General features: G+C 32.0%; 1 protein-coding gene across 6 annotated transcripts in view; it reads right to left on the reverse strand.

Moving 5' to 3' along the window:
• The window catches only part of LOC106874512 (intermembrane lipid transfer protein VPS13A), a 265,132-nt gene that overhangs the window by 36,519 nt on the left and 203,095 nt on the right, over positions 1 to 25,518 (reverse strand). The window contains exons 56-60 of one of the 6 annotated variants that reach the window (XM_089365899.1): positions 25,339 to 25,440; positions 22,883 to 22,948; positions 18,493 to 18,576; positions 9,699 to 9,728; positions 274 to 381 (exon numbers count right to left, since the gene is read on the reverse strand). In XM_089365899.1, coding sequence (XP_089222025.1) covers positions 274 to 381; positions 9,699 to 9,728; positions 18,493 to 18,576; positions 22,883 to 22,948; positions 25,339 to 25,440 — 390 coding nt within the window. Of the gene's footprint in view, positions 1 to 273; positions 382 to 9,698; positions 9,729 to 16,933; positions 17,042 to 18,492; positions 18,577 to 22,882; positions 22,949 to 25,338; positions 25,441 to 25,518 lie in introns of all 6 variants that reach the window. The other 5 variants (XM_089365897.1, XM_089365901.1, XM_089365898.1 and 2 more) reach the window with 5 other exon arrangements.

Genomic DNA, 25,518 nt, shown 5'->3' on the forward strand with positions numbered 1-25,518 from the left:
GAGGACAGGTGTTAAAACAGTCAAACACAGATAAAGATTCATTTCTAACATGGATTCAGTGACATCTGGAAATAACTATTGGTAATAGTAATGAAAACAAATGAACTATTCTAAAGATATAGTCTGTCGTATGATCTCTGAGACATTATCCCCAAAAGCATAATAATTGAGGAAATCTGATAATGTATACAACTGACAAATCAATTTAGTCAAATATTAGTAGATTTAAGAATAATGAATGTAATAAATAAAAAGAAAAAAAGAACTATATACTTCATAGATTCCAGAAGCTTTGTTCTTGCACTGAACGGTACCAGAGCTTCCGACAGTGTCCAGTGAAAACTTGTCAGACCATTCAGATTCTGCAACTTGGAGACAAGCCTAAAAATAAAAAAATTTTTTAATTCTATAGTAAAAAGTTAATTTATGAATTATGATTTATGGTTATCAATTTTTCAATTGATCTTTGGGTCAAAATGATAGAGAGAGAGAGAGAAGGGAGAGGAAGAGAGAAAGAGAGAGGGATGAAAAAAGAACAAAAGGATGGCTATAAAAATTTGATGGTAAAAACTGAAAGATCTATGAAAAAGAAAAAAGAAAACTCATTATATTCTGATTATATACTTCACTTAAGATAATGTTTTGAACACCACATATTGCTATTGAGTAATCACAGCTAATTCTGTCTGTGTATATCTCTAGTATGGAGATCAGCATCAAATATTTACAAACAAACAATAAAATTCCTCTGATATATGAAGTCTTGGCATTGAACTTGAGTGTCTGATCAGTATCCTGGAAATAGTCACTTATTTTTATGTATTTTTATTGAGAATATGCTGTCTATGTTACTGAATGGCAGAATTGTCACTACATCAGTATTTGTTCAAGCTCTTTGTGTCCTGAGTTCAAATCCTAATGAGATCAATCCTCCCCCTCCTCCTCCAATGTCCATTTTCCATGCTGGCTTGAAGTTGGATGGTTTGAACCAGAGCTGGCAAGCTAGAGAGCTGCACTAGGTTCCAGTCTCACTTGGCTTGGTTTCTACAGCCTGATACCCTTCCTAACACTAACCACTTTACACGTGTGCTGGGTGTTTTTAATGTGGCACCCACATAAGCACTTTTAAGTGGTACCAATACAACTGCTTTTTTTTGTGGCACCAGCACAGGAATCTTACAGGGCATCTCTCTTTCACAGGGGGAAATGGCCTTAATACTAAATTAAGTCTCTGTCACATAGTGAGATAATCCCCACCCTAGTCTCAGAATCAGCTGCACTATGCTGAGAGAGGTACATGGAGGACTATTCACAGTATCCCCTTCTTCTGAGGCAGCCACTTCACTGTTACACAAGTAGAATGTAATCCATGATGCTTCAGTAGAGCATGGTACATTGTTATGATGTGATAATCTTGTTGCCTTCAATTTCAGGTCTTAAGATACACCCAAGAATTTTTAAGTTAAGAAATATTTGTAATTGTAAAATTCAGCAAGTTACTTTCTAGACAAAATCAGAAGTTAAGATGGGAAAATTATCACATTATTAGACACTTGCAGACATATTTCAACTTGCTTGAGTTAAAACCTGTTTTCTTCAGAAGATTGTTACATTTATTTAATATTTAAAGCAGAAAAAAAAAAAAAAATCACTACTATACTTTCCTAACCTATTTAGCAATGGTTAAACACCAATAAAATAATGAGAAATAATCTTAGTTTCTTAACTATTTAATACAGTAGATTTGTTATGTTATTTTGACTTTAATTTTTAGGTCTTTTTCTTAAAACACCATGCTTTTACATGGCAAAGTAACTGCAAATACTGCAGAACAAATTAGATTATTCTCATCTAAAGATGGATGGGTGGGGGCGGGAGAGAGAGAGAGAAAAGAGAGAGAGAGAGAGAGAAAAGAGAGAGAGAGAGAGAGAGAAAAGAGAGAGAGAGAGAAAAGAGAGAGAGAGAGAAAAGAGAGAGAAGTAAGTGAAAATGTTTATAATATCAAGGAACATTTGATTTCATTATGAATCATTGGCCTGCATGAATGGTCTATGATAATTCAGTTAATGAGAAAGCATCACCATCACTATTTGTCATCATTTTTAAGTGCAATATATTGGAAGGGACGTTTTGAGGTAGTGTAGTATAAACTGGACGTCCTTTCTGATATCAACAAACCATGGAAAGATGTTAACAAAAACATCACTTTTTATATATGGCAATGATTCATAATGAATGAAATATTTAAGTTAATACGTCCCATTTTTTTACTGCATGAATTTAACTTAAATATTCTTTTAAAAAACGAAACTCAATCCATTAGTTAATGCTTACATTGAAATACCTGGAAACAGAGAATCAATACTATCATTTGTTTAGAAATTTAATAAGCAATTGTTGCAAGAAATAATACAAAAAGATTATAAATAAAGTAAAACTGATGTGAACAAATAATTGTTTTTTGTTTTAGAATTGAATGAAATATTTTCAATAAATTTATATTTACAATAGGATTGTTCTGATTAATGATTTTATTTAAACAGTGTTATTTGATTCATAAAGTAAATGGCAAAATATTGATTTCTGAAGTTTTTTTTTTTTTTTAACATTCACAACATTTCTAAACTACACCATTTCTAAAATACACCATAAAATTTTGAGTAAACTTTGAATTAGAATTTCCAATAAATTAAAAAATTTATTTCAATTAGAAATTAAGGTGACAATATTGATAAGTATTTACTCCATTGTATATTCGAACAAAGCTACTGCTATCTTACTGTATAAGAATGGTTAAAATTTTTTTGTCAAAGTAGTTCTGAATTGATATAACTTAAGAGAATTACTTTTATTACATTTTTCTAAATAAATTCACTCTGTGAATTGAAAGTTGAATTATAGACAAGAGTCGTGCTACAAGTATATAAACCATTATTAATTTTACACTTGTTTTCTATGGGATGGACAGGCCATCAAAGTCATTTGGTGTTACTGTTCTCCGAGCTTGGTAAAAGATCATATCTCATTTGCATGTCTCAGTTTCTGGTTTGGTTTCTATGGCTGGATACCAACTATTTTACAAAGCACAATACATGCATTTTATCATAGCACCAGCACTAGAAATGCATATTTATTGATATTGGTTTGAATAAAGTGTTAAATTTAGTTATATTTCTCATAAAATCTAACTCATGTTCACAATGAGAGTATTGTTACCTATCTATTATTCTTTTATTTATTTCAGTCATTCAGCTGTGGCCATGCTGGAGCACCACCTTGTAGGATTTTAGTCAAACAAATCAATCCCAGGACTTAATTTTTAAGCCTATACTTATTCTATCAGTCTCTTTTGCTGAAGAGCTAAGTTATAGGGACATAAACACACCAACACCAGTTGCCAAGTGGTGATGGGGGTGACAAATACAGACAGACAAACATAGATATATACATATATATATCTATATAAGATGGGCTTCTTTTAGTTTCTGTCTGCCAAATCCATGCACAAGGCTTTGGTCAGCCCGAGGCTATAGTAAAAGACACTTGCCCAAGGTGCCATGCAGTGGGACTGAACCTGGAACTATGTGTTCGAGAAACAAGCTCCTTACCACTTTTCATTTATTTATCTTAATTTTCTCTTTGTAATACGAAACAAACTTAAGAGTAAAACTTATAAAATTAGGTTTGTTATGGTAAATTCTAGTTAGATATTGTGCCATTCTCTTTCTTTTGGTGGATGAAATAAAAGTCTATTGAAACAAATTCCACAGGATTTGAAATAAAATTTACTAAAAATTTACTTGTTTACAAGAAATAGTAGTAGTGGTAATAGTAATAGTAGAGTTTAGTGTTTTCAAAAGAATTTGTCAACATACAATTTTACATATTGTCAACAAACTTATTCCTTAAAGTCTTGGAAATTTCAAAAGTTAAAAGTTATAATAAAGCTTAGGATAGTTTTATTTTTTCATTTAAACATTGATCAACTTCTTTGTATGTTATAATCTCAGTTTTAGTAAGATATAACAAAAAACAACAACAAAGAAACAAAAAAACAAAATCAAAACATTAATAAACAATGAAATACAATCAAACTGTATTATATAAATGCACACACATTATATACACACATCATACACACACACACACACACACACAGAGGCATACACACATACACACACAGGGTGTTCATAAATTATCTTTACAGTTTGAAGCATAGAGAATGAAAAAATTATTTATGGAAACCTTGTATATATATAAGATTACATTATTAATCATTAAATCATTAGTGATTTTAGTAAGTACAGAAGATTGAGAGAAAAAAAACTGATAGAAAATAAACAAAGCCAAGTGCAAACATTAAATAATATAACAATAACAATACCCAACTGTAGAATACCACAATAGTAAAAATATGAATATATTAAATACCATCATGCAGAGAAAGAGATAATTTAATTACAATAATGATCATCACTACAACATATAATAAAACAAAAATGAAAGGAATAAAAAGAAGCAGAAATGAAAAGGGGTTTGTTGCAAAAAGCCAAGAACAAAGGTCAAAAACAGGTACAAAACATGTTTGACTAAATATATATAAATAAATACTATTTTTAACAGAAAATTTATAGCATGATAATTCAGTAATAATTGACAGTATAACTCACACTTCAAATTCATATAAAAACTGGAATATGCGTGCATGTGTGTGTATATGAGTGTGTGTGTGTGTAAACAGATGTCTAAGTATATATATAACATACATATATATGTATGACTGCTATTGTTGGGTTTAGAGTTCTATGAAGATTATCATCGTCGACTCTGTTTCCAGTAGAATGGTTTGTCTACTACTGTACTTAGTAACACTATTTTGTCATGGCATACAGAGAAAATGTAGTGTTCCACAGATGATCTGTTGTGGTTAAGCATCCATTTGCAGAGTTCCAAACAACTTCAATGGCGATATAAACGATATAACTCGAGTTTATCATAATTTCTCATATCTATCTGTTTATATATATCGTCGTCGTCGTTTAACGTCCGCTTTCCATGCTAGCATGGGCTGGACGATTTGACTGAGGACTGGTGAAACCAGATGGCTACACCAGGCTCCAATCTGATTTGGCAGTGTTTCTACAGCTGGATGCCCTTCCTAACGCCAACCACTCAGAGAGTGTAGTGGGTGCTTTTACGTGATATATATATATATATATAGATAAATAGATAGATATATATATATATATAGATATATAAGGTCTGGTAGTATGTAAAGTTAGGGTCATTTTTAGAGAAGCACTCAACCCGAATACTAGGCTATCAACACTGTTGGGTTCCAGGCCAAAGCTGAAATTCCTCAGGTGTAGAAAATCCAAGTTTCACAATGATTTCTCTATAAAGTAGGTTTGGTGAAGAGTAAATAATCCAGATAATAAGAAGAAGACAAAGAAAATTCTTTAACACATCTTTAATGATTTGTTACAATTGTTTCTGTAGTAACTGAACACAAACAATTGTAAAGAATCATTGAAGATGTGTTAAAGAATTTTTTTTGTCTTCTTATCATTTAGTATATATATATATGTATACACCCACTGGATGGTATTGTCATGTCATACATTGTGTCATGTTGATCCTCCTTGAACATTGCTTTAAAGGCAGGTACACATATCTGCAGAATGGTCAGCTGCTTGTACACTAATTCATTGAGTAGGTAATTCAACTGAATCCTCATCATAAAAACTGATAGATATTCATCCGAAGGGCATCCAGGTGTAGAAACAATGTAGAACTTGGTCCTGCCCTCTGGCTTGTCTCTTCTTGTCAAACTGTCCAATCCATGCCAGCATAAAAAATGAGATGTTAAATGATGATATATATATATATATATCATCATCAGTATTGACTAGACTATTGGATGTTAAACACCACTGGTCACAATGTGCTTCCTCAAATTGTCTTAGTTTTCAAATAATGCCACATTCCCCTTCTGAATGGAATGCCAGTTCATGGTAAAGTTACCCATTTACAACTGAGTGGACTAGGGGAATGTGAAATGAAGTATTTTGCTCAAGGACACAAAGCACAACTGGTTTGGGAATTGAAACCACAACCTTGCAATTGTAAATGCAACACCAACCACTATATGTGTGTGTGTGTCTTTGTATGTGATTGTGTATATGTGTGTGTGTATATTGTGATGGTAAGTTGATTAAAACAAATAACTAGAACCTTACAAAAACTGAATGATGATTTGCAAGGTGAAATTCTGTGTTAGAAAAGTAATGGAGACAAAGGTTAAAATTATCAGTAATGATCAGAGTGTGTGCATGAGTGTGAGTGTGTGTGTGTAGAAATAGAAATAAGGGATCTATTTAAGTTTAGGTTAATTAGAAATGTTAAAACCATTGAAACAGAAAAATGATAATGGAAGACATTTCAAACTGTTCACTAATATGGCATTGGTGTAAGGAAGATAGACTGGTAAAACTATCAGAGCATTGGACAAAATGTTTTGCAGCATTTACTGCAATTCTTAATGGTCTGAGTTCAATCTTGCCAAAGTGAACTTTGCCTTCCATCTTTCGATGGATGATAAAATGAAGTACTACTTAAGTATTTGAATCAATTAATTGGGCAAATTTCTAGTTTTGTGTTTATGTTAGAAACAATCAGTGTAGCTAAATTGAAGAAGGCACTGAAATACTGCAATATATTGGTAAATTACGTTTTCACAACCTGTGGGTGGTGTTGGACAAAGAAGTTTTAAACTTTGTTAGTGTCTTACTTCACTGAAGTTTCCGATGATGATCAGGAGCAATGTTTCCTCTCAAGCTGTGCACATTTTTTACAGCTAACACACACACAAAAATGTGCACACATGAGGCTTTCAAGATGAAATAATTTTCTTTTTAAAGTGAAGATGGTTATTCACATGGCGGAGTTGATACTTAGCAAAATAAGACAAAATTTGCATATAGGCATCCCCCATGAGGTCCAGTCCTGGCAGTGTGATGGCTTGTGTACCTTAATGTCTCTGAGAGCTATGCCCACAGAACACAAAGTCCTACTGGGACTCCCATGCTGGCCAGAGGTGAAAATAGGTTTGTGTAATGCTAACACCCTTACCTAGGAAAAAGTAAAGTTACAGAAGCATCGATGACAATTCAAAACCAACAAGGCCTGACAAAGGAAGACCTTCCCTCAGGGAAACATTTCAGACACACAGATAAGAATGTCCCTCCATAGTGAGGGCATGGCCCTGACAGTTGAAAGTTAAGAACAGTGGTGAGAGCCTTTGATGGTCTATGTTCCAATAGGAGAGAAGGGCTGAAGTAATAAAATTCTGTATACACCCATAGCAAAAAATTAAAGGGAACACTGATCAGGAAGGTGCTTCGTTGTTCCAGCACCTCAGCATTACAATCACCTGTAGTAATGTCATGAAGGTTTTGGAGTATCTTAAACAATTTTTTACAACACCTCTAATTGATTCATTATTTCTGCCTTTGTTTTCTCGATGTTTACTTTTGCATTGTAAATTATGCACTTTTTTACTTAATTATTGCAAATCTTAAATTAGGACACAATTTTACAATTGTCCATTATAATTTTGCTGTATTTTTAATTCTAAACATTCTAATTAACCTAAAGCTCAAATAAGTTTCTGTTTTTTTTTTTAAGAAATATCCACAGAATACAATAACTCTGACTCCTTTCCATTTTCCTAAACATAAAAAAAACAACAATAAAAAACTACTAAGATAGATACCTTGCCCCTTTACAAACACCACATGTGCACATACACACTTTTTATTGAGGGTATTGAAGTTAGATTTCTTCACAGTTATTGACTGGTTTCATCTCAATAAATTGTACACATATATTGAGTTCTCTTTCTTCAAAAGACAGCAAGACAGCCTTACTTCGTATATATATATATATATATATATATATATGTGTGTGTATGTATATATATATAAATATATATATATATGTATATATAAATATATATATGTAGTAAAAATTCTAGTCTTCATGTCTATCCAGAGGTGATAGTAAACCATTTCCATGTACTCTCATGACACAGAATCATGAAACCATAGCATGTTATGGCTTAAAAATTCCCAACCAGAACACATGATAAAATAGATTTTAATACCTAAAATAATCAATATAATGTGTTCCAAAGGGTATTAATAAAAGTGAAGTGAAATGACTAGGACTGAGAGCTGAAATATCTAATATAAATCACTAGAATATCAGGAGACAAGGGGTGACCTTAATCAAGGAGTTAAAACAAAATCATTAGATATATTAGCTTAAAGGAAGGGAAATGCCTAACATTTTGGATTCTTTCTCTTTTAAAAGGATTATCTTAATATAGCTATATATTTTTTGCTCTGACTTATAAAACCCTGTAACCTATGAATTAAAAGGGACATTTGATCTGGTAGATGCTTAAATGTCAGATACTCTACATATAACATCATAGTGTTAAATGATAATTTCTTTATACATTAGTTGCTGTACTGCAGAACATGGAAACAACAGAATGCCGAGATATATAAGTTTTATAACCTTTCAAAGTTGCATACTTTTAGACAAGTGTTTCTTAAGGCAGTATTTTGGTGGGAAGGGTTACATCAGAATGCGGTGTATGTAAACAACAAGTTAATAAATCTTGCAATAAAGTTTTGATTAAAACTTCTTTTGAAGATATATATGCTACATATCAGTTTTTCCCATTCATGATGGAGTGCACATTGTTTTTTTTTTTTAAATCAATGATGAGATGTGGGGCAAAAAAGAGTCTAAGAACACTGAGATCCCTCCATTTTTTCTTCATGTAAGTTTTCCATATGAACATTAACCTGTAAGAGTTCAGAGTAAACATTTATTCCATTAACCTTGTTCAGTTACCTCTATGTGCCATGATTATGAGGTTATGAGAAGAGTGTAGGTGCCATCCTTCTCACCAAACCAACAAATGTACAAAAGAAACATACAGAACATGTATATACATGTAGCTTTTAATCAATGATTGATAATCAGCAGAAAACACCATATACCAGAAAAGAGAATAAAAAGTTGTTCCAAATACCAACTCGTATGCATGCATAATTTACAGGAAGTGTGCAGAAGGGAGGTTCTCTGGGAGGAACAGAAAGAAAAAAGAAGTAATGGGAAGTATTGCGGTAACTAAACTGATGCCGAGAGCATTTAAATGTTATATTATTGAAAATATCTATTGACAAGATAGGAGTGCGGTCATGTATAGTTCCATGTAATGGGACAGTACATGACAAAGATGAAGGTCTTTGGATTGAAGAGAATAGGCATAAAGCATTACCTTAGTAGATGGTGAAAGTGAATGAGAAAGGTGATGGCTGTTGGGTACGAGCAGAATACAGGAGTATGAGCTAAGGAGGCTACTGACTGTGAATAATGGTAGAGAAAAGTAGAAGCCACTAGCTGTTTGTGGCTTAGAAGGCAAGTAGTCTTACAGATGAATATAAAATCTTGATGTGGGGGAGAGAGGGAAGGAGAGAGAAAGAGAAAATATATATGATGACCAACAGAAAGTTTCTGTTGGCCTGATGAGTTATACTCAAAACTATTGAGTGTAGTAGATGAGGTTCCATCATAAGTGATTGAGGAAATTACTGCATAAGTGTGTGTGTTCGTTAGTTTACCTTTGAAAATACACGTTCTGTTTCAGAGGTCTGAGAAAAAGCACAAGAAAGCAGCAATATATTAAATGAAAATTACATTGACTCTAAATAGCTAGATTTTCCAATTAGATGATGGCTGAAGAAAAAAATATGATTTTAAAAACATTGTTTTGCTGTAATCTTTCTTTTCTGAACCTTGGAGAATTCCTAAATGTATTTTATTACTGCTATACTAAGTTAAGAGAGAGTGTTGTTGGTGTTTGATTGAGATAATAGTGCCTAATACTAATAGAAATGGTATTCCTTTTTAATAATCCAAATGGTTGACCTCAACCCAACTATTTTGTACTTCATTAGAGTTCTCTATATCAATGTACAACTGCAATGTACAACTGGATGACACATGTTAACCATCCAAAAATACATTTAAGCATTTATTATTTGTTACATGGTACCAAAATTTTCATTATGTGAACTGTCACCTAGTCACTGACAAGGATACACTGCATGTAATCTATGAGTTTTTGGGTTGCTAAATATATATCAATGTATATTTTAAGATCATATCACAGATATTATGATGGCCTACAATTCAATAAATTTTAACTAAATGTCAGTTACCTTGAAACATCACTTTATACAAGATTTCTGTAACATTATTCTTAGTCAAGCTAAAGTGGTGAGCTAGCAGAATCATTAGAATGGCAGACAAAATGCTTAGCTGCATTTCTTCTGGTTTTATATTCTGATAGCAGAATAAAACAGGGGGTTCAATTAAACTCTTTATTATATGTCATGAATTACATAATCTTTACACATATTTCACTAGCATATATTAGTTTGTTGCATGGCAATCAGTACATAGATGACTGCCAGAAGATCTGGTGTTTCAAGGTAATTATATAACTATCTATAAGGATTACCATACAAGTACACACTAGCGAAACATGTGTAAAAGTTATGTAATCTATGGTATAATAAAGAGTTTAACTGAAGCTTCTGTTTAATTGTATTCTCATATATATATATATATATATATATATATATATATATATGAATTAACTATAATTTATATATATAAATTATATATATAAATTAAGTATTGCTTAAGAAACAGCTGTAAGACCTATTTATAAATGTTCTATAATGCACACAGTCTTGTTTTTTATCTCATAACGAAAAATAAATCCTGATATATATATATATATATATATATATGTAGGCACAGACATGGCTGTGTGGTTAGGGAGTTTGCTTTTCAGCCACATAATTTTGGGTTCAGTCCCACTACATGGCACCTTGGGTAAGTGTCTTCTGCTATAACCTTAGGCTGACTGAAGCCTTGAGATTGAATTTGGTGGGTGGAAGCTTCCATTGTGTGTGTACATGTGTATGTAAGTGCTTGTGCCTCCTAACAGAGAGGAGGGATATATATATAATATTAGTACAAATGTTACTAAATCTTGAGTTTAGTCAATATTTTACCCCTGAAAATAAGAAACATGAGTGCAATGTAGTGGCAAAAATCTTAAGTGTAAAAATTTTGTACAGGTGCATAAATCTAAGCAATAAAAGTATAAACAAAATTGAAATCAGAAGTTATCCAAGGTAAGGTGTATATAAGCAAAAATTATATTTGTCAATTAGCAGTTTATTTCCAGTGATAAACAAAGATAATAGCAATAACACAAGCAAACAAGCATACAGTAAAATTGAAATATCTTAAACATCAAAAAATAAACAAAAAAAAATTAAATTGCTTTCAAAACCCACCCTATCCAACAAATTAAGAATTTCTCATTTATGAATGTAATTCAACATGGTTTCATTTCTAATATTTGTTTTTAAAAATTGGAAAGTCACAAGAATACAACTTTCCTTTTGATGATTCAGGGAAATTATATGTGAAATAGAAAAATCTTGTAGCTTTTCATTTAAAACAAGTTGCTCAACCTGCGAGAAATAGTAGCTAAATCTCCCTCAAACAAAACGTCACTGCAGTGATTTCCAAACAGTGTCTCATGACACTAGCATGGTAATTATTGAATAAAGAAGTTATTACTACCCTTTTTTTTTTTTTAGGTAATTTAAATTTTAATTATAGGTGGAAATTTATAAAACTTTGCTAATCCTTTTGTTACCATGTTTCTATCGAAATACATTGCCTTTGTTGCAAATGATAAAAATAAAAAATGAAGTATTTTGTAAAATAACCTTGACATTATTAAGCTGGTATTTGAAACATAAATTAATGTGAAATTTTGTTGAAAGATTTTAGTTTAGGTTATTTTAAAAAAGGAAGTTTGTGTAACAAAACCAGGGATAATCTCAGACAGATTGGTATCAAAAGGATTAATACATTTTTTCTTGTGAACAAATGAAAAAAAAAAAAAAAAAAAAAAGACCTAAGAACCACTGCCTTACTGTTGTAAAAAATTAGAGAGATTGATGAAGTCCTTATGACTAGATTATAAAGTCAGCTTTAACAGAGCTGATCAAAACAGGAACAACAGCTTAAAATTAACATGAAGTTGATTTATCTAAAGGATTAGACAGAGAAATGAAAAACTAAAGTGCTATTTAGTAACAACTGTTAGCATTTTTAACTTGGATTTTCTTTCCTTGACTGACATAAAAAGAAAAAGGATGCTATTAAATACTATCTACTTTGATTTAGTTGCTGCTATAAATTTTAGTAATGACAAATTAATTTATGTGAAACAACAATCAGAGAGAGAATTTTGTTAGAAATCAGGGATATGAGGAAACAACTGCATTTAGGTTTTATATTTTTGACATAACCAAGAAACTGATTTCTCTCCCCCTTCATAAATTTTTTTTTTTTTTTTAATATATAATATTAAACTTATCCTCAGGTTATCTAATTATAAGTTGACAACATTTGAAGCTTGACCAAACATGAGATCTCTTTTCCTCAAGAAAAATACTGAATTCAATTCTTAAATATTTAATATTCAGATAGTAGATATTATTAAGTGGCAATAATATGTATTTGTACAATGACAAGTCATCTTTAGAAAATGTGAAAATGTTTGAAATATTAGATGCAGGCATGTGTGGTAAGAAGTTTCTTTCCCAACCACATGGTCTCAGGTTCAGTCCTGTTGTGTAGCATCAAGGCCAACCAAAGCCATGTGAGTCAACTTGGTAGATGAAGACTGAAAGAAACCTGTCGTGCGTGTGTGTGTGTGTGTGTGTGTGTGTGTGTGTGTGTGTGTGTGTGTGTGTGTGTGTGTGTGTGTGTGTGTGTGTCTCTCTCTCTCTCTCTCCCTGTTTTGGCACTGTGTGATTGTTGTAAATGAAAGTCCTTCATTTCCAATATTCTGCAAAAACATGACTGACCATGGGGGAAATATTATCTTGCTTAGAAATAGACATGGGTTAGTAACAAGAAGGGCATTTGGCCATAGAAAATCTGCCTCAATAAACCCCGTCCAACCTGTACAAGCATGGAAAAAGCAGATGTTAAAACAATGATGATAATTAAAATTATCACAAAAATTGTGTACAATTCCTATCAGCCATAATGTTCTTCTCCCCAGTCGTCCCCTCATTAACCATTATGCCCAGTCTTTTACTCTCCTCAAGAAAACCCCTCAACTCTCTATAATTCCCAAAGCCATTAACTTACAACTGTTCAAAAGGAATGTTAACTGTATTGATCTCACCAGTTTCAGAGAACAGCTGAAAGCCATAGATACAGCCCATTCTTCCAGACTAAACTAATAACATCCACTCTTACAAAATATTTAATTAAAAATCTTTGCAAGAAATCTCTGGTATCATAAGGAATAAATAAAACAATTGTCTATTATCAATAAAGAAATAAAAAGATTTTATAAGTGAGGCTAGATATACATTTCTTACTTGAAAGAGAAACTTAACAGAACACTAATATAATCCAATGTTTTCTATTCTGATACTTTAACATTTTAGTATTTAAACTAGCCATATCAGGCCCAAATATTCTACCTATTTTACGTGCAAACTGGCCAGATTCAGCCTTTCACACTTACCCTACATTACCATTCTAAAAATAAACAATTACATCATTGAAATCTTGAAGCTATGAGATCATGTGTGATTAATTCAAAACAAAGTGGATAAATAAGCATTACACTTGATAGAGTAATGAAAATGCTAAAAGGTTAAACTTACTGTTATATTTATTATTAGATTTGAATTATGGAAGCTTTCTAACCTGTAGTTTCACTTAACCTCTAAGCCTAAAGTATTAATGAAAATGTATAGGAAAATGGGCATAGAAATGACAGAGTGGTCAAGAAGCTCACTTTGCAACCACATAGTTTCAGGTTCAGTCCCACTGCATGGTACCTTGGGCAAGTGTCTTGTACTACAGCCCCAGATCAACCAATGCCTTGTGAGAAAATTTGGTAGATGGAAACTGTGGAAGCCCATCATACATGTGTGTGTGTGTGTGTGTATCTGTGATTGTCCACCTGACTGCTTGACAACCAGAGTTGGTTTGTTTATATCCCCATAACTTAATGGTTCGGTAAAAGAGACAAATAGACAAAGTTGCAGATATTAAAATAGGTACTGGGGTCAATTTATATGACAAAGCCCTTCAAGGCAATGCCTCAGCATGAACTCAGTTGAATGACTGAAATAAGGAAAAACAAAAGATAAAAGATAAATAAACACAAACATTGAGTAATGCTGCTCTGATTAATACCCTTTGATCAAAACCAGAATATTTTAGTTGGAAAATTTGTAATTATAGGATTTGGGAGATATACCATAGATTCTCATGCTCCATTGGTTCTGTACAGTTAAGGTACAATAGATCAACAGGAGTGGTCAAAGCAGTTGGATATGCTCATAGTTGTATAATTAGATTCTTCACATTAAAAGCAATTCACATAGAAAGACACATAAGAAAGAGGTCATGCAGAAATAACAGAATAAGTCAGCAAGAACATAACAGCAAATCAGCCAGACAATTGGTAGTTAATGAGGGTAAGATATATACTTTCTAGAATCTGAGAAACCTCAATGACTAAAAACATGTTTTTAAATTCAAGTTAAAATTTTCTTTCCTATATTCTAAAGCAAGCATTGTTAATGTAGATCAAATAGATACTTTCTACAGTCAAATGAACTTCAATCACTAAAAGTATGTAATTAAATTCAAGTTAAAATTTTCTTTCCTACATTCTAAAGCAAGCATTGTTTAATTTTTTATTTGTCAAGGAAAGATAATAAAACAGAACTTTTTTATGAAATAAAACCAACATAAATCTTTCTTTTTAGATAAAAGATATTCTGGGTGTTGGGCTGCAATTTTCATCAAAGTTACTTTGTTAACTTGAAGTTAGTCTGCTTTATATATAAAACCTGATTAGCTTTGTGTGTTAATTTTCTTCAGTTCATATTTATAAAATTAAGTTTAAAAATTGACATTGCTAAGGAGAACTTGCTGGATGAGTGCTACACCAGAATCCTGCATCATATGGCTCTGGGCATCTATCTCATGGATGAGAAACATGACCAATGTTGACCTTTGTGCTGGTCTACCATAGGTAACCACAAAGATTTGACAAAGGAATGACTGAGGCTCACTGTCCACAGATTATGCCACCATGATGTCATTGCTTCAAGGTTTATCCTCTGGAAGTTTATACATAGTAATGCTACATGTGCTTGGTAGATAATATATGTGGACACACTGAGGAAAGACATTGGCTATAACAGGAGGGGTATCATATCAAAAGCCCAAGTTACCACATTGGCCTTGACTTAAATGATGTACACAGTTTGGATTCTGCTGTTATTGTTTTTCTTATGAGAAAAGCAGTGAGCTGGAAGAATTGTTAATGTGTCAGACAAAATGCTTAGTAGCATTTCTTCTGGCTTTTCATGTTTTGAATTTAAATTCCACTGAGGTTGACTTTGCCTTTCATCCCTCCAGAGTCAATAAGATAAAGTACCAGTTAAATACTGGGGTTGATGTAATCAACTAACCTCTTCCCCCTAAAATTGCTGGCCTTACACCAAAATTCGAAACCATTATTTAGTATGAGAGTTATAGATAACACAATTATGAATAACTACAATGTTTTTCACTTCATAGAAATAATAGTTACTCTTTAAACTTTAACAAATAGCAGATTACTATAAAAAGAAGAGTGGTTCCATTTGTATTGAACAGATTGATAATCATTGCTATTTTCAATTCAATATACTTTTATGGACATGTATACATGATAGATTAGAAGTGGTGGAAGATATATCTATCAAGTAGAATAATCAATAAGAATTTCTTAAGAAATAAGTTCAGTCTGATCAACAATATATCTCTTTCTAAACTAATGACAGGATAAATATTCTATAACACGTTCTAATTTATGTAGATAAATTTTGGAAACATGGAGAGACTACAGTAGTTTTGTTGGCAGTGAACTTATGTCTTGCTATTCATTAAGTACTCAAATCTCTCCATTTGTTTGAAAGAATAAAGGAATAGTTTCCTCAAGGATTTGGTTAAGGCAGTTAAGAAAAAAAAATTGTTGGAAAACAAATTGTGACAAATTAGAAAGATATTTAAAGAAAGTGAAGGTAATTTTGTTTTTGTTTTACAAAAGTGTGTAAAGAGTTTACCACACTACTAATTCTGTTTGTAATCTCCATTCCTTTGTAGGACAAAAATCCCTCCATCCTCTATTATGAAGTCATACTTCCAATCATTAGGGCAGTTGAATTTCCAGTCAAATATAATATCTAATTCTCCAAAAGTTTGTATCAACTCATACCTAGACTAAGGATTACAAAATCTGCAACTCTTTCAGCAATCATTCTATGCTATGCTTCATTTGGATGCGGTCCAATATTCTTATTATCAGTATCTAAGTGTTTTAAAAACTACTATATAGTTTTAAAAAAATACAAAGCAAAAACAAAACATTGATTATAGGAAATATTTTCATCAACATATTCCAGAATTACAAATTGTATTTAGACAGTGACTTCTCAGATTTAGCTAGATATTTAGTTTGAAGATATGATTGTTTAGAGCCCATACAAAACTTTGCTGATACACCTCATTGCTTAGAGCTAAAACCAATCAATCTCAATGCTGCTGACATCAGAATTGGCAGTGATCAGTATAACAGAATGAAACAAATTGTGAGTTAGCGAACAAGGGAACAATACTCAGTTGCTGTATCAACCAAAGGTCAGCAGTCTAGGAACAACATCATCAAACTGGCACTTACTTTACCATGTTGGCGCCACTCCTTCACTTTGGGATTTTTTTTGTCCTTCTCTTTTTTCTCTTTCTCGTCCCCTTTATCCCAACCTTTTCCTTCTTTTTCCTTGTGTACCTAGGTACACAGTTAGGAGTGATTTAGAAATAAAGTGAAATAACAGAAAATAAAATAAAATAAAATAAACACAGTGATGAGTTATTACATTAATGACAACTTGAACAATAAATCAAAGAAAAAATAATCCAAGTAAATGAGTTGATCGACTGGTTACATATCAGCCAACCTGAAACAAAAATTAAAAACTCAATTCTTTTGGTCAATAATTGTGCTCTCATCCAACACAATGTGAAATGAGATACAATGTTCTTTACACACTGAAACAAATCTTCTTACTTCCACGAACTATTAGGTAAAGGTCAACAAAAATGGAAATAAAACTAACACCAAAGAAACTGTCCAAGCTTTTGACTAAAACGTTTTCAATAACAAGAAAACATACAAACAGATCGACAATCAAACTAAATTATTACACAATACACAGTTACTTTATAGAGCTATAGCCAAGAATTTTTTCATTTTTATTTGAATTGAAAAAGCAGGAAAAAAATTAATTTTTTTATATAATTCAACTTTAAAGTTCTTGAAAACTGAACACTTAGAATCTGATTGCTGATGGCAAAGGAAACTGCAAAATGAAATTTTGCATTTTCTTCTCAGCCACTGTAAAACAAGACATTATTATTATATAATATAATTCTTGACTATCTGCTGTAAGTGCAACATCTAGAGAACAACTTACCCAACTACAGAATGATTACATGCCAACCAACTTATCTGAACAGAAAGCTAAATTAGTACACAGTTTATAAAAAAAATTACCTGCAAAGTCTGCTAAATAAAAGCAAGGGATTTACACCAAGAAAAATATCACTAACTAATATAATATCACTCTCTCTCTCTCTGTATATATATATATATATATATATATATATATATATATATATATATCATTGCTATTATGCAAAAGTGTCATAAGTCCAAGATGTTGCTTTATCAGAGAAAGCAAAAATAGTTTCACCAATCCATAGCAAAACTGTTGTACTACACTTTGACAACTTTTGATATCTTGGCATCTGAAGCAGCTAGAGATACGGTAGTTTGACCAAAAGAACCAGCAATTGTAAGCAAAAATAAATATTTAAAAAAAATGCATTTGGCCAAATTTGGACATATGACAGTTTAACATAATAGCAATGATATATATGTATATATCTTTGCACAAATAATCAGGTATTATCTAACCTCTATATATTTATCAGACTGAATGTTTGCAGAAATAAGTGAATACACCACTATAATGAAAACTTGGAAGTTAAAACATGACTTGTAAGTTTGTTTTTAATTGGAATCATTCTCTACAAATATAATGAATAGTTTTGTTCAATCCACATCTGTATTAAGGTAAAGAAACAAGTATTGTTAGCAAATTAGCATAGCGTTTTTTATGAATTTCATTTTTTGAAAACAGGCAATAAAAAAATATATATGTTTGAAATATGCCTTACCTTCTTAGATTTGGATTTAAAAGAAAAAAGTATAGCATCTTTCAAATCTGAAGGATGTTTTATTACATCAGTACTTTCTGTAGACTGAATAGAGAATAAAGAGAAAGAAAGGAAAGTATTAGAATGATTATATAAAAGGAAATTCTTTAAAAAAAAAATAATTCAAATTGAAGTATAATTATTTTACTGCCAGGATTTCACAACAAACTCAATTTTAGCAATATTTCAAAGATCTCAGAAGTTATTAACAAACCTTTAAGTGTATTAATGATGATATAGCTTATTCAAAACATAAAAACTGAAATATGCTGCATGTAGATTTAAGACTTCTATTCTAAAATGTAAATAACTGTACTGAGTGTGGATGAGCAGTGAGTGCTTTAAAGCAAATCAGTAAAAGACATTTTCAAAGTATTACAGTCATTATGATAAATAAATGAGATAAAATGAAAAAAAAAAAAATGATGAATGACTTTGCATTAAAAAAAAAAAGGATCAAGCAACAATTTTAAAGATAAACTTTGGGATAAAAATTTATATTTCTGATTTTGCTTTCATCTAATCTGTTTGATCATTTAGAGAAGCTTTCAAATAATTATTCATACTACATGAAGTACTTCCATTTCAAAGATAGGATTTGCCCTTTCTTGCTAATTTTCATTTTGACACCATGACAGTTTTCTGTCAAGTAGTTACAAACATCACTCAGTGATGATGAGAGGTGATATTGTAACTCAACATAGTTAAATGACTGAGGAGATAATTTGCAAACCCACTTAATTATGTAACTGTAGGCTTCTATTATGTAATGGCTGAGTAATACATATATATACAGAAAGTAGTATTGTCTGATACAGATAGGTGTTTTTAATTCTTTTCTTGAAGCCAAAACAATGTGAGTTATAAGAAATAAATCAAGTTAATAGTTTGTACTTTTACCCTGCTTTTCAGTATTTCAGGGTTGAGACCTCTTCTCCAGGAAATCTTTGGAGAAATAGTGTTGTGAGCTGGCTTCTTTGAAGATTTCCTGAAGAAAGGCCCTAAACCTGAAATACTGAAAAACAGGGTAAAAGTATAAACTATCGACTTGATTTATTTCTTATAACTTGCATAGTTTGGCATAAAAAAATTCAAAACATATTATATATATATGTATACACACACACACACACACACATATATATATATACATATATATTTCTTGAAGGTAAGAGCTCATCAGAAGTTAGTAACAAACCCTCAAGAATATTAATGATAATATAGCTTATTTTAAACATAAGAACAAAGATGTGCTACATGTAGATGATACTGGAACATATAAGAGGATGTGGACCCAATCTTTACATAAAAAAAAAATACAAAGACTGATGCAAATTAATTAACAATCAACCAAAACACAGAAATAAGGATAAATTATACCTTATACAAGACATAATTTCCATGAAACATGTAGATACAGACAATAATGAAAGCAAAAACAACAACTTCAACAAAGAAAGGGAAGACATGAAAGAAATTCTACAGTCCAAATGAGAATCTGATGAAAAATAGTAAAGTACTGAAGTATCAGTAAGTAACAAAGAATCAAAGGAGCAATAGCAAAGCTGTTTAAAAGGCATCAGCCTTCATTTATGGTAAAATGATTTATAAATCAGATCTTATACATCAACAGGTTAAGATTATTTTTAATTTTTACCTTAAGGATTCCTCAAGTCATTGTTTCTGTTTTATGAGAAAAATCTATGTGACTTGTAAAAGATCTTTTAATATGGAAGGATGTAGAGCACATAATTACTATACACTTACTTCTTTAATATTGAGTAGTAACACTTTTTTGTTACAGTTCATATGAAAATAATTAGAGGACTGAAATTTAATGACCTAATGTTAATTAGACTAAATCAAATGCTTGCTAGACATTTTTGCTTTCTATTAATTCTCCCTGAAATTTATGGTCAAAAAGAACATTCTTAGGAATTAGCTTTATATCATGATTGAAGTTTGGAAACCCGCTGTTTTTATTGCTGACAAAGGGAATCTATTGTCATGCAAAATGGAAGTTTTATAATGCAAATACTAGGCATGTCATGCTTTATGACAATAAACAAGGTAGTGAGGAGGAAGAGTTATGTAGGATGAACAAAAATGAGCAGGACATGGAATGTGAAATAGGATGTGTAGTGTGATGTACTAGAAGCACAGAAAAGAACACTGGTATGGGTATGTGATGAGAGTAAATAGGATATATTAGGTAAAGAAATTTTGTTGGTCAATGAAATACAAATGAATAATTCAAATAGATATAAGCTAAGAATTGATAAAGGATACAGAGTGAATGTATAACCCATATCAACAATGAATAAAACTGGATACAAAAAAAAGCTGAACACTTAAGATCTCAGCTGTTGGCCTATATATTTGTATAACAGTTTCAAATATTTAAACATTACTGAAATAGAATTTCAGATGGTAATTAAAATGCATTTGATTAGTAAGAAGAAAAAAATGTCACAAATCCATGGTAAATTAGAAAAATTGCTGTTCATTTACATATAATTTTCTTCAAAATTCTGAAAACAATAGTTGGGACCTTGATAGAAGTTGTTCCATGTTAGAAGCTAAGATGGTTTTGTTGCTTCAAATATTACCTATTTTTTTCTTTGCAGCTCCTTTTGATGATATCCAGCTTGCATTGCTTTGTTGATCTTAGATAGCACAAGGACTGGTTAGTTTGTCAAAAGTTTAAACCTCAAAGAGCTAAATGAAATCTTATATCCAAATGCTAAATCTTCCCTAAATTATAGACTTGTGATCTAATAAACTTTAAGTTTATTTGAAGCCTGTGGCATTCAAGAAGTTATGATGAAATATATGATGGTAACAATATGAAGACCAGACATGAACTGAATTAGTTTTAAATGTAGATAAGGACGAAATAACTTTTATCACTAGGTGCTAAACTCCAGTTTCTTGATGTAATGTGGATCAGAAACTCCATCTGAATGGAAAGTTGGACTATTTCTAATACTTCCAGATTAAGTTGGATTTATTTTTAACAGATAGGTGAATCAAGGCATATAGAGTAAAATGTAACCTAAACACATGACACCTGTACTGAATGTAGAACTTATTTGTATTGAACAAATTGCTTATTCAAAATGTAATTTAAATACTATTGAGCATACAGAATTTTTGAAAATCTTATATCCACACAAACACACACACACAACATTTAATGTATGCAGGATTTAAATATAAGCTACTAGTTTCATGCCTCTGATAATACAATAGTTGGACAAGCCTGTATAACATGCTGTGTATTATTGGGTGATGATTGCATGATAATACATGCCACACTATGCAAGCTCATCTGACAGCTGGATTATCAAAGGCATGAAACTTATAGTAGCTCACATCTAAATCATGTGTATATTAAACAAGTATCTTTCACTGAAGGAAGTACTTTTTATATGGATCCTACCAATAATGGAACAGTACAATATATACATTGTGTAAGAAGCTTGCTTCCCAACCACATGGTTCTGGTTTCAGCCCCACTGTGTGATACCTTCGGCAAGTGTTTTCTACTACAGCCATGTCAACCAAAGCCATTTGAGTGAATTTGGTAGACAGAAACTGAAAGAAGCCCATTGTATATATATATATGTGTGTGTGTGTGTGTGTCTTTGTGGCTGTGTTTGTCCTCTACCAATGTTTGGCAACTGGTGTTGGTGTGTTTACATCCTCCCTATCCTAGTGGTTTAGCAAAAGATACCAGTAGAGTAAGTATCACGCTTAAAAAATGTAAGCACTGGGGTTGATTCATTTGACTAGAAGTCAATTTGTCCAAGGCAGTGCTCCAGTATGGCTGCAGTCTAATGACTGAAACTAGTAAAAGATGTATATAAAGTACAAAATTTATGAAACACTCAAAAATTTGAAGTGGAATCTCAATATATGATGTATTAAATGTGCTATATGATATAAAGTCTATTTTGTCTTCTTGTTAATGAAAATAGTAGTTAATCTGTTTAATCAGTTCTAAATGGGATGACCACGTCAGAGGTATACTGAATATGTATCCTGAACATTTCTAAAGCTTTCTGGAACTTAAAATAAAAATATAAAAAAACAACCAACTTTTATCGAATGATTACAGTAAATTTATTATAGCAGAATAAATGTTAGACTTTAAAATTGATAAGTTAATATTAAGCACCAAATACCAGTTTGTCCCAGTCTTCCATCTACACCACAATGGATAACTATATAGATACATGCTACAGAAATGTGTAGATCTGCAGACAATAACAAGGTGAACATTTAAACCAACATAACTACACCAAAGCTTTACCCTCACACAGATACACAAGGATAGACTGTATCATACCAATGATTGAGGATCTTGGAATTTATCACCAACAAAACAGCAACTGGAAAGGTTTACCTCAGATACCTACAAAACAGTGTTATTTTTGGTAATTGCTGAAAAAGGAACTTGGCTGACATCCAGAACAGATGGAAATAAATATGCTCATCCATTCAAACTCCAAATGGATAATGAATGACTTAAAAGAAATTACTTATCTTAGACTGTTCAGGTGAATTATTGTTAGACAAAGAAGTAAAACAGAAGGATCCAACACAACTAATGATCATCTGTGTTGGCAGATATTGACTTTTCTTCTTCTTCTAATTCACAGTAAAACAATTTATTTAATTTTTGAAGTGTCAGTATTGCTAACCAAGTTAGAAAGTTTTTCAATTATTAACTTCATCTTTCCCATTTCTGTTTGCATTGTTACTAATGTATATTTTTGAGTCAAATTTAGGGGCCATATTTACATGTTTGAATACCTTATTCATTTTATGGAGAGAGAGAGAGAGAGAGAGAGAAAGAGAGAGAGACTAAATATACAAATACTTTATTTAATTAATTAATAAGATATTTACATCTATCTTCACTTCATAGTGTGTATCCATGGCAGCATAGGGATTGAAGTAACATCCAAATAGATTTGAAATCATGAAATCGGTTTGAACATGTTCTCTGTCTTAATCTTGGAAGCTTTTACTCCAAAATAATTCTACAAGCTTATATATAGAATTAATTTATTAACTACAGGGACACATCTTTGACTTAATCACTAAGTTATTAGAAAAGCTGTAAAGATAGTTTTCATGTGGTATTTCAAGAGTTAGTTAACTTTATGGAATCCGTCTTTTACCACACTATGTACATAGGGAGAGTTGAACTCAGTGCTTCAAACTAAAGAATGCTCATTAATGATAGTGTTGCTACAGCAAGATTCTTCTATCTTGTTTACAGTTAGGTGAAGGGGCCGTTTGAAAGTGCCTCACCCATATATACATTGGCGGCTGTTTGTCTTTCATTTCAAAGAATACCATAGTAAGCAGGGGAAACAGCTGCACAGGTGAATGGAGATTTGTAATTGTTCCTGCTTATTGTATAGCTTCCATGTGATGAGACTATGGAAGTGGTAGCATTTTATTGTTACATAAATATCTGATAGTGGAGGCGCAATGGTCCAGTGGTTAGGGCAGCGGACTCGCGGTCATAGGATCGCGGTTTCGATTCCCAGACCGGGTGTTGTGAGTGTCTATTGAGCGAAAACACCTAAAGCTCCACGAGGCTCCGGCAGGGGATGGTGGCAAACCCTGCTGTACTCTTTCACCACAACTTTCTCTCACTCTTACTTCCTGTTTCTGTTGTGCCTGTAATTCAGAGAGTCAGCCTTGTCACACTGTGTCATGCTGAATATCCCTGAGAACTATGTTAAGGGTACATGTGTCTGTGGAGTGCTCAGCCACTTGCACGTTAATTTCACGAGCAAGCTGTTCCGTTGATCGGATCAACTGGAACCCTCAACGTCGTAAGCGACAGAGTGCCAACAACAAACAACAAATATCTGATATCTCAGGCCCCGTAGTGGAAGGCTTGTATCTGTTTGGGGTTAAAAGAATTTAAAACCTTGGCTTATGCTGAACTTATATTACTGTAAGATAGGGTTGCACTGGATGATTAGCTTCACTCTTTCATCCTCGACTTCTTGGGACAGTGATAAGGTTGCCAAGACAACAAGGATGCAGTAGGATGATCTATGTGTTTTACAATGATGTTGCTGGATACCACCTTTCTGTCCATTGAAATGTAACCATTGATGGTTGGGTTTCTCTTGTGTAATCCAATGAAAATCTAGTCTTCACATGCACCTTAAATATACATACAGACACAAAGTTAAAGGGGCTGCTGACTCTCCTGAGGTCATCTACCCTTTTATAGGTTTTGCGTTTTATTGAACAGTGTCCAAGAATCACCTTCACCAAGGACTTGGTGAGGTTTTCAGTTTCATCACTGACAATACAACAGGTTGTGTTTAGTTACATGTCAGCAACACTACTGATGAGTGAGTGACCTGATAGCACATATACAATACAATGTCAGAGATATGTCATAAACTGCTGACTTCTAAGTCAATCATTCAGTGTCCAATCAACTCAGCTATTGCACTATCTTCCTATAGTGTTTAAATTATAACAACATTTGCCTTTTCAGCAATTAATGAACAACAACTTAACCATTAAAGATAGCAGGAACCTTAACTAGAGACTAATTGAAGCCATGGCTTCTAACATAACAATAATGAATTTGTTTTTCATATAATAAATTTCAGTAATCTGCAATAACCACATTATTTTGAGTTCCAGTAGTCAAAGCAGTTTAGCAAATACTTTTTAAATGAATCTCGATGAAGACAGCTCATTATTAATGTTAGTTGGAGCAGAAGTATTGGATAAAAAAAATTCCATTTTGCGAGTACTTACTTTGTAGAATAGATCCTGTCCAGTTTTATTTATCATCCAATAAGGGCTGTAGAATGTCATTGCAAGGCTGCCACTGCCAGTTTTGTTATGCAAACCCATGTCCTGCAATGGGATTTAAAGAATAAGAAGCTTGAAATTTCAGCATAAGGTGAATATAACAGACAAATGTATATATATTAA

Source organism: Octopus bimaculoides, chromosome 18 (assembly GCF_046866305.1).
Source record: "Octopus bimaculoides isolate indiv1 chromosome 18, ASM4686630v1, whole genome shotgun sequence".
Lineage (NCBI taxonomy): Eukaryota > Metazoa > Mollusca > Cephalopoda > Octopoda > Octopodidae > Octopus > Octopus bimaculoides.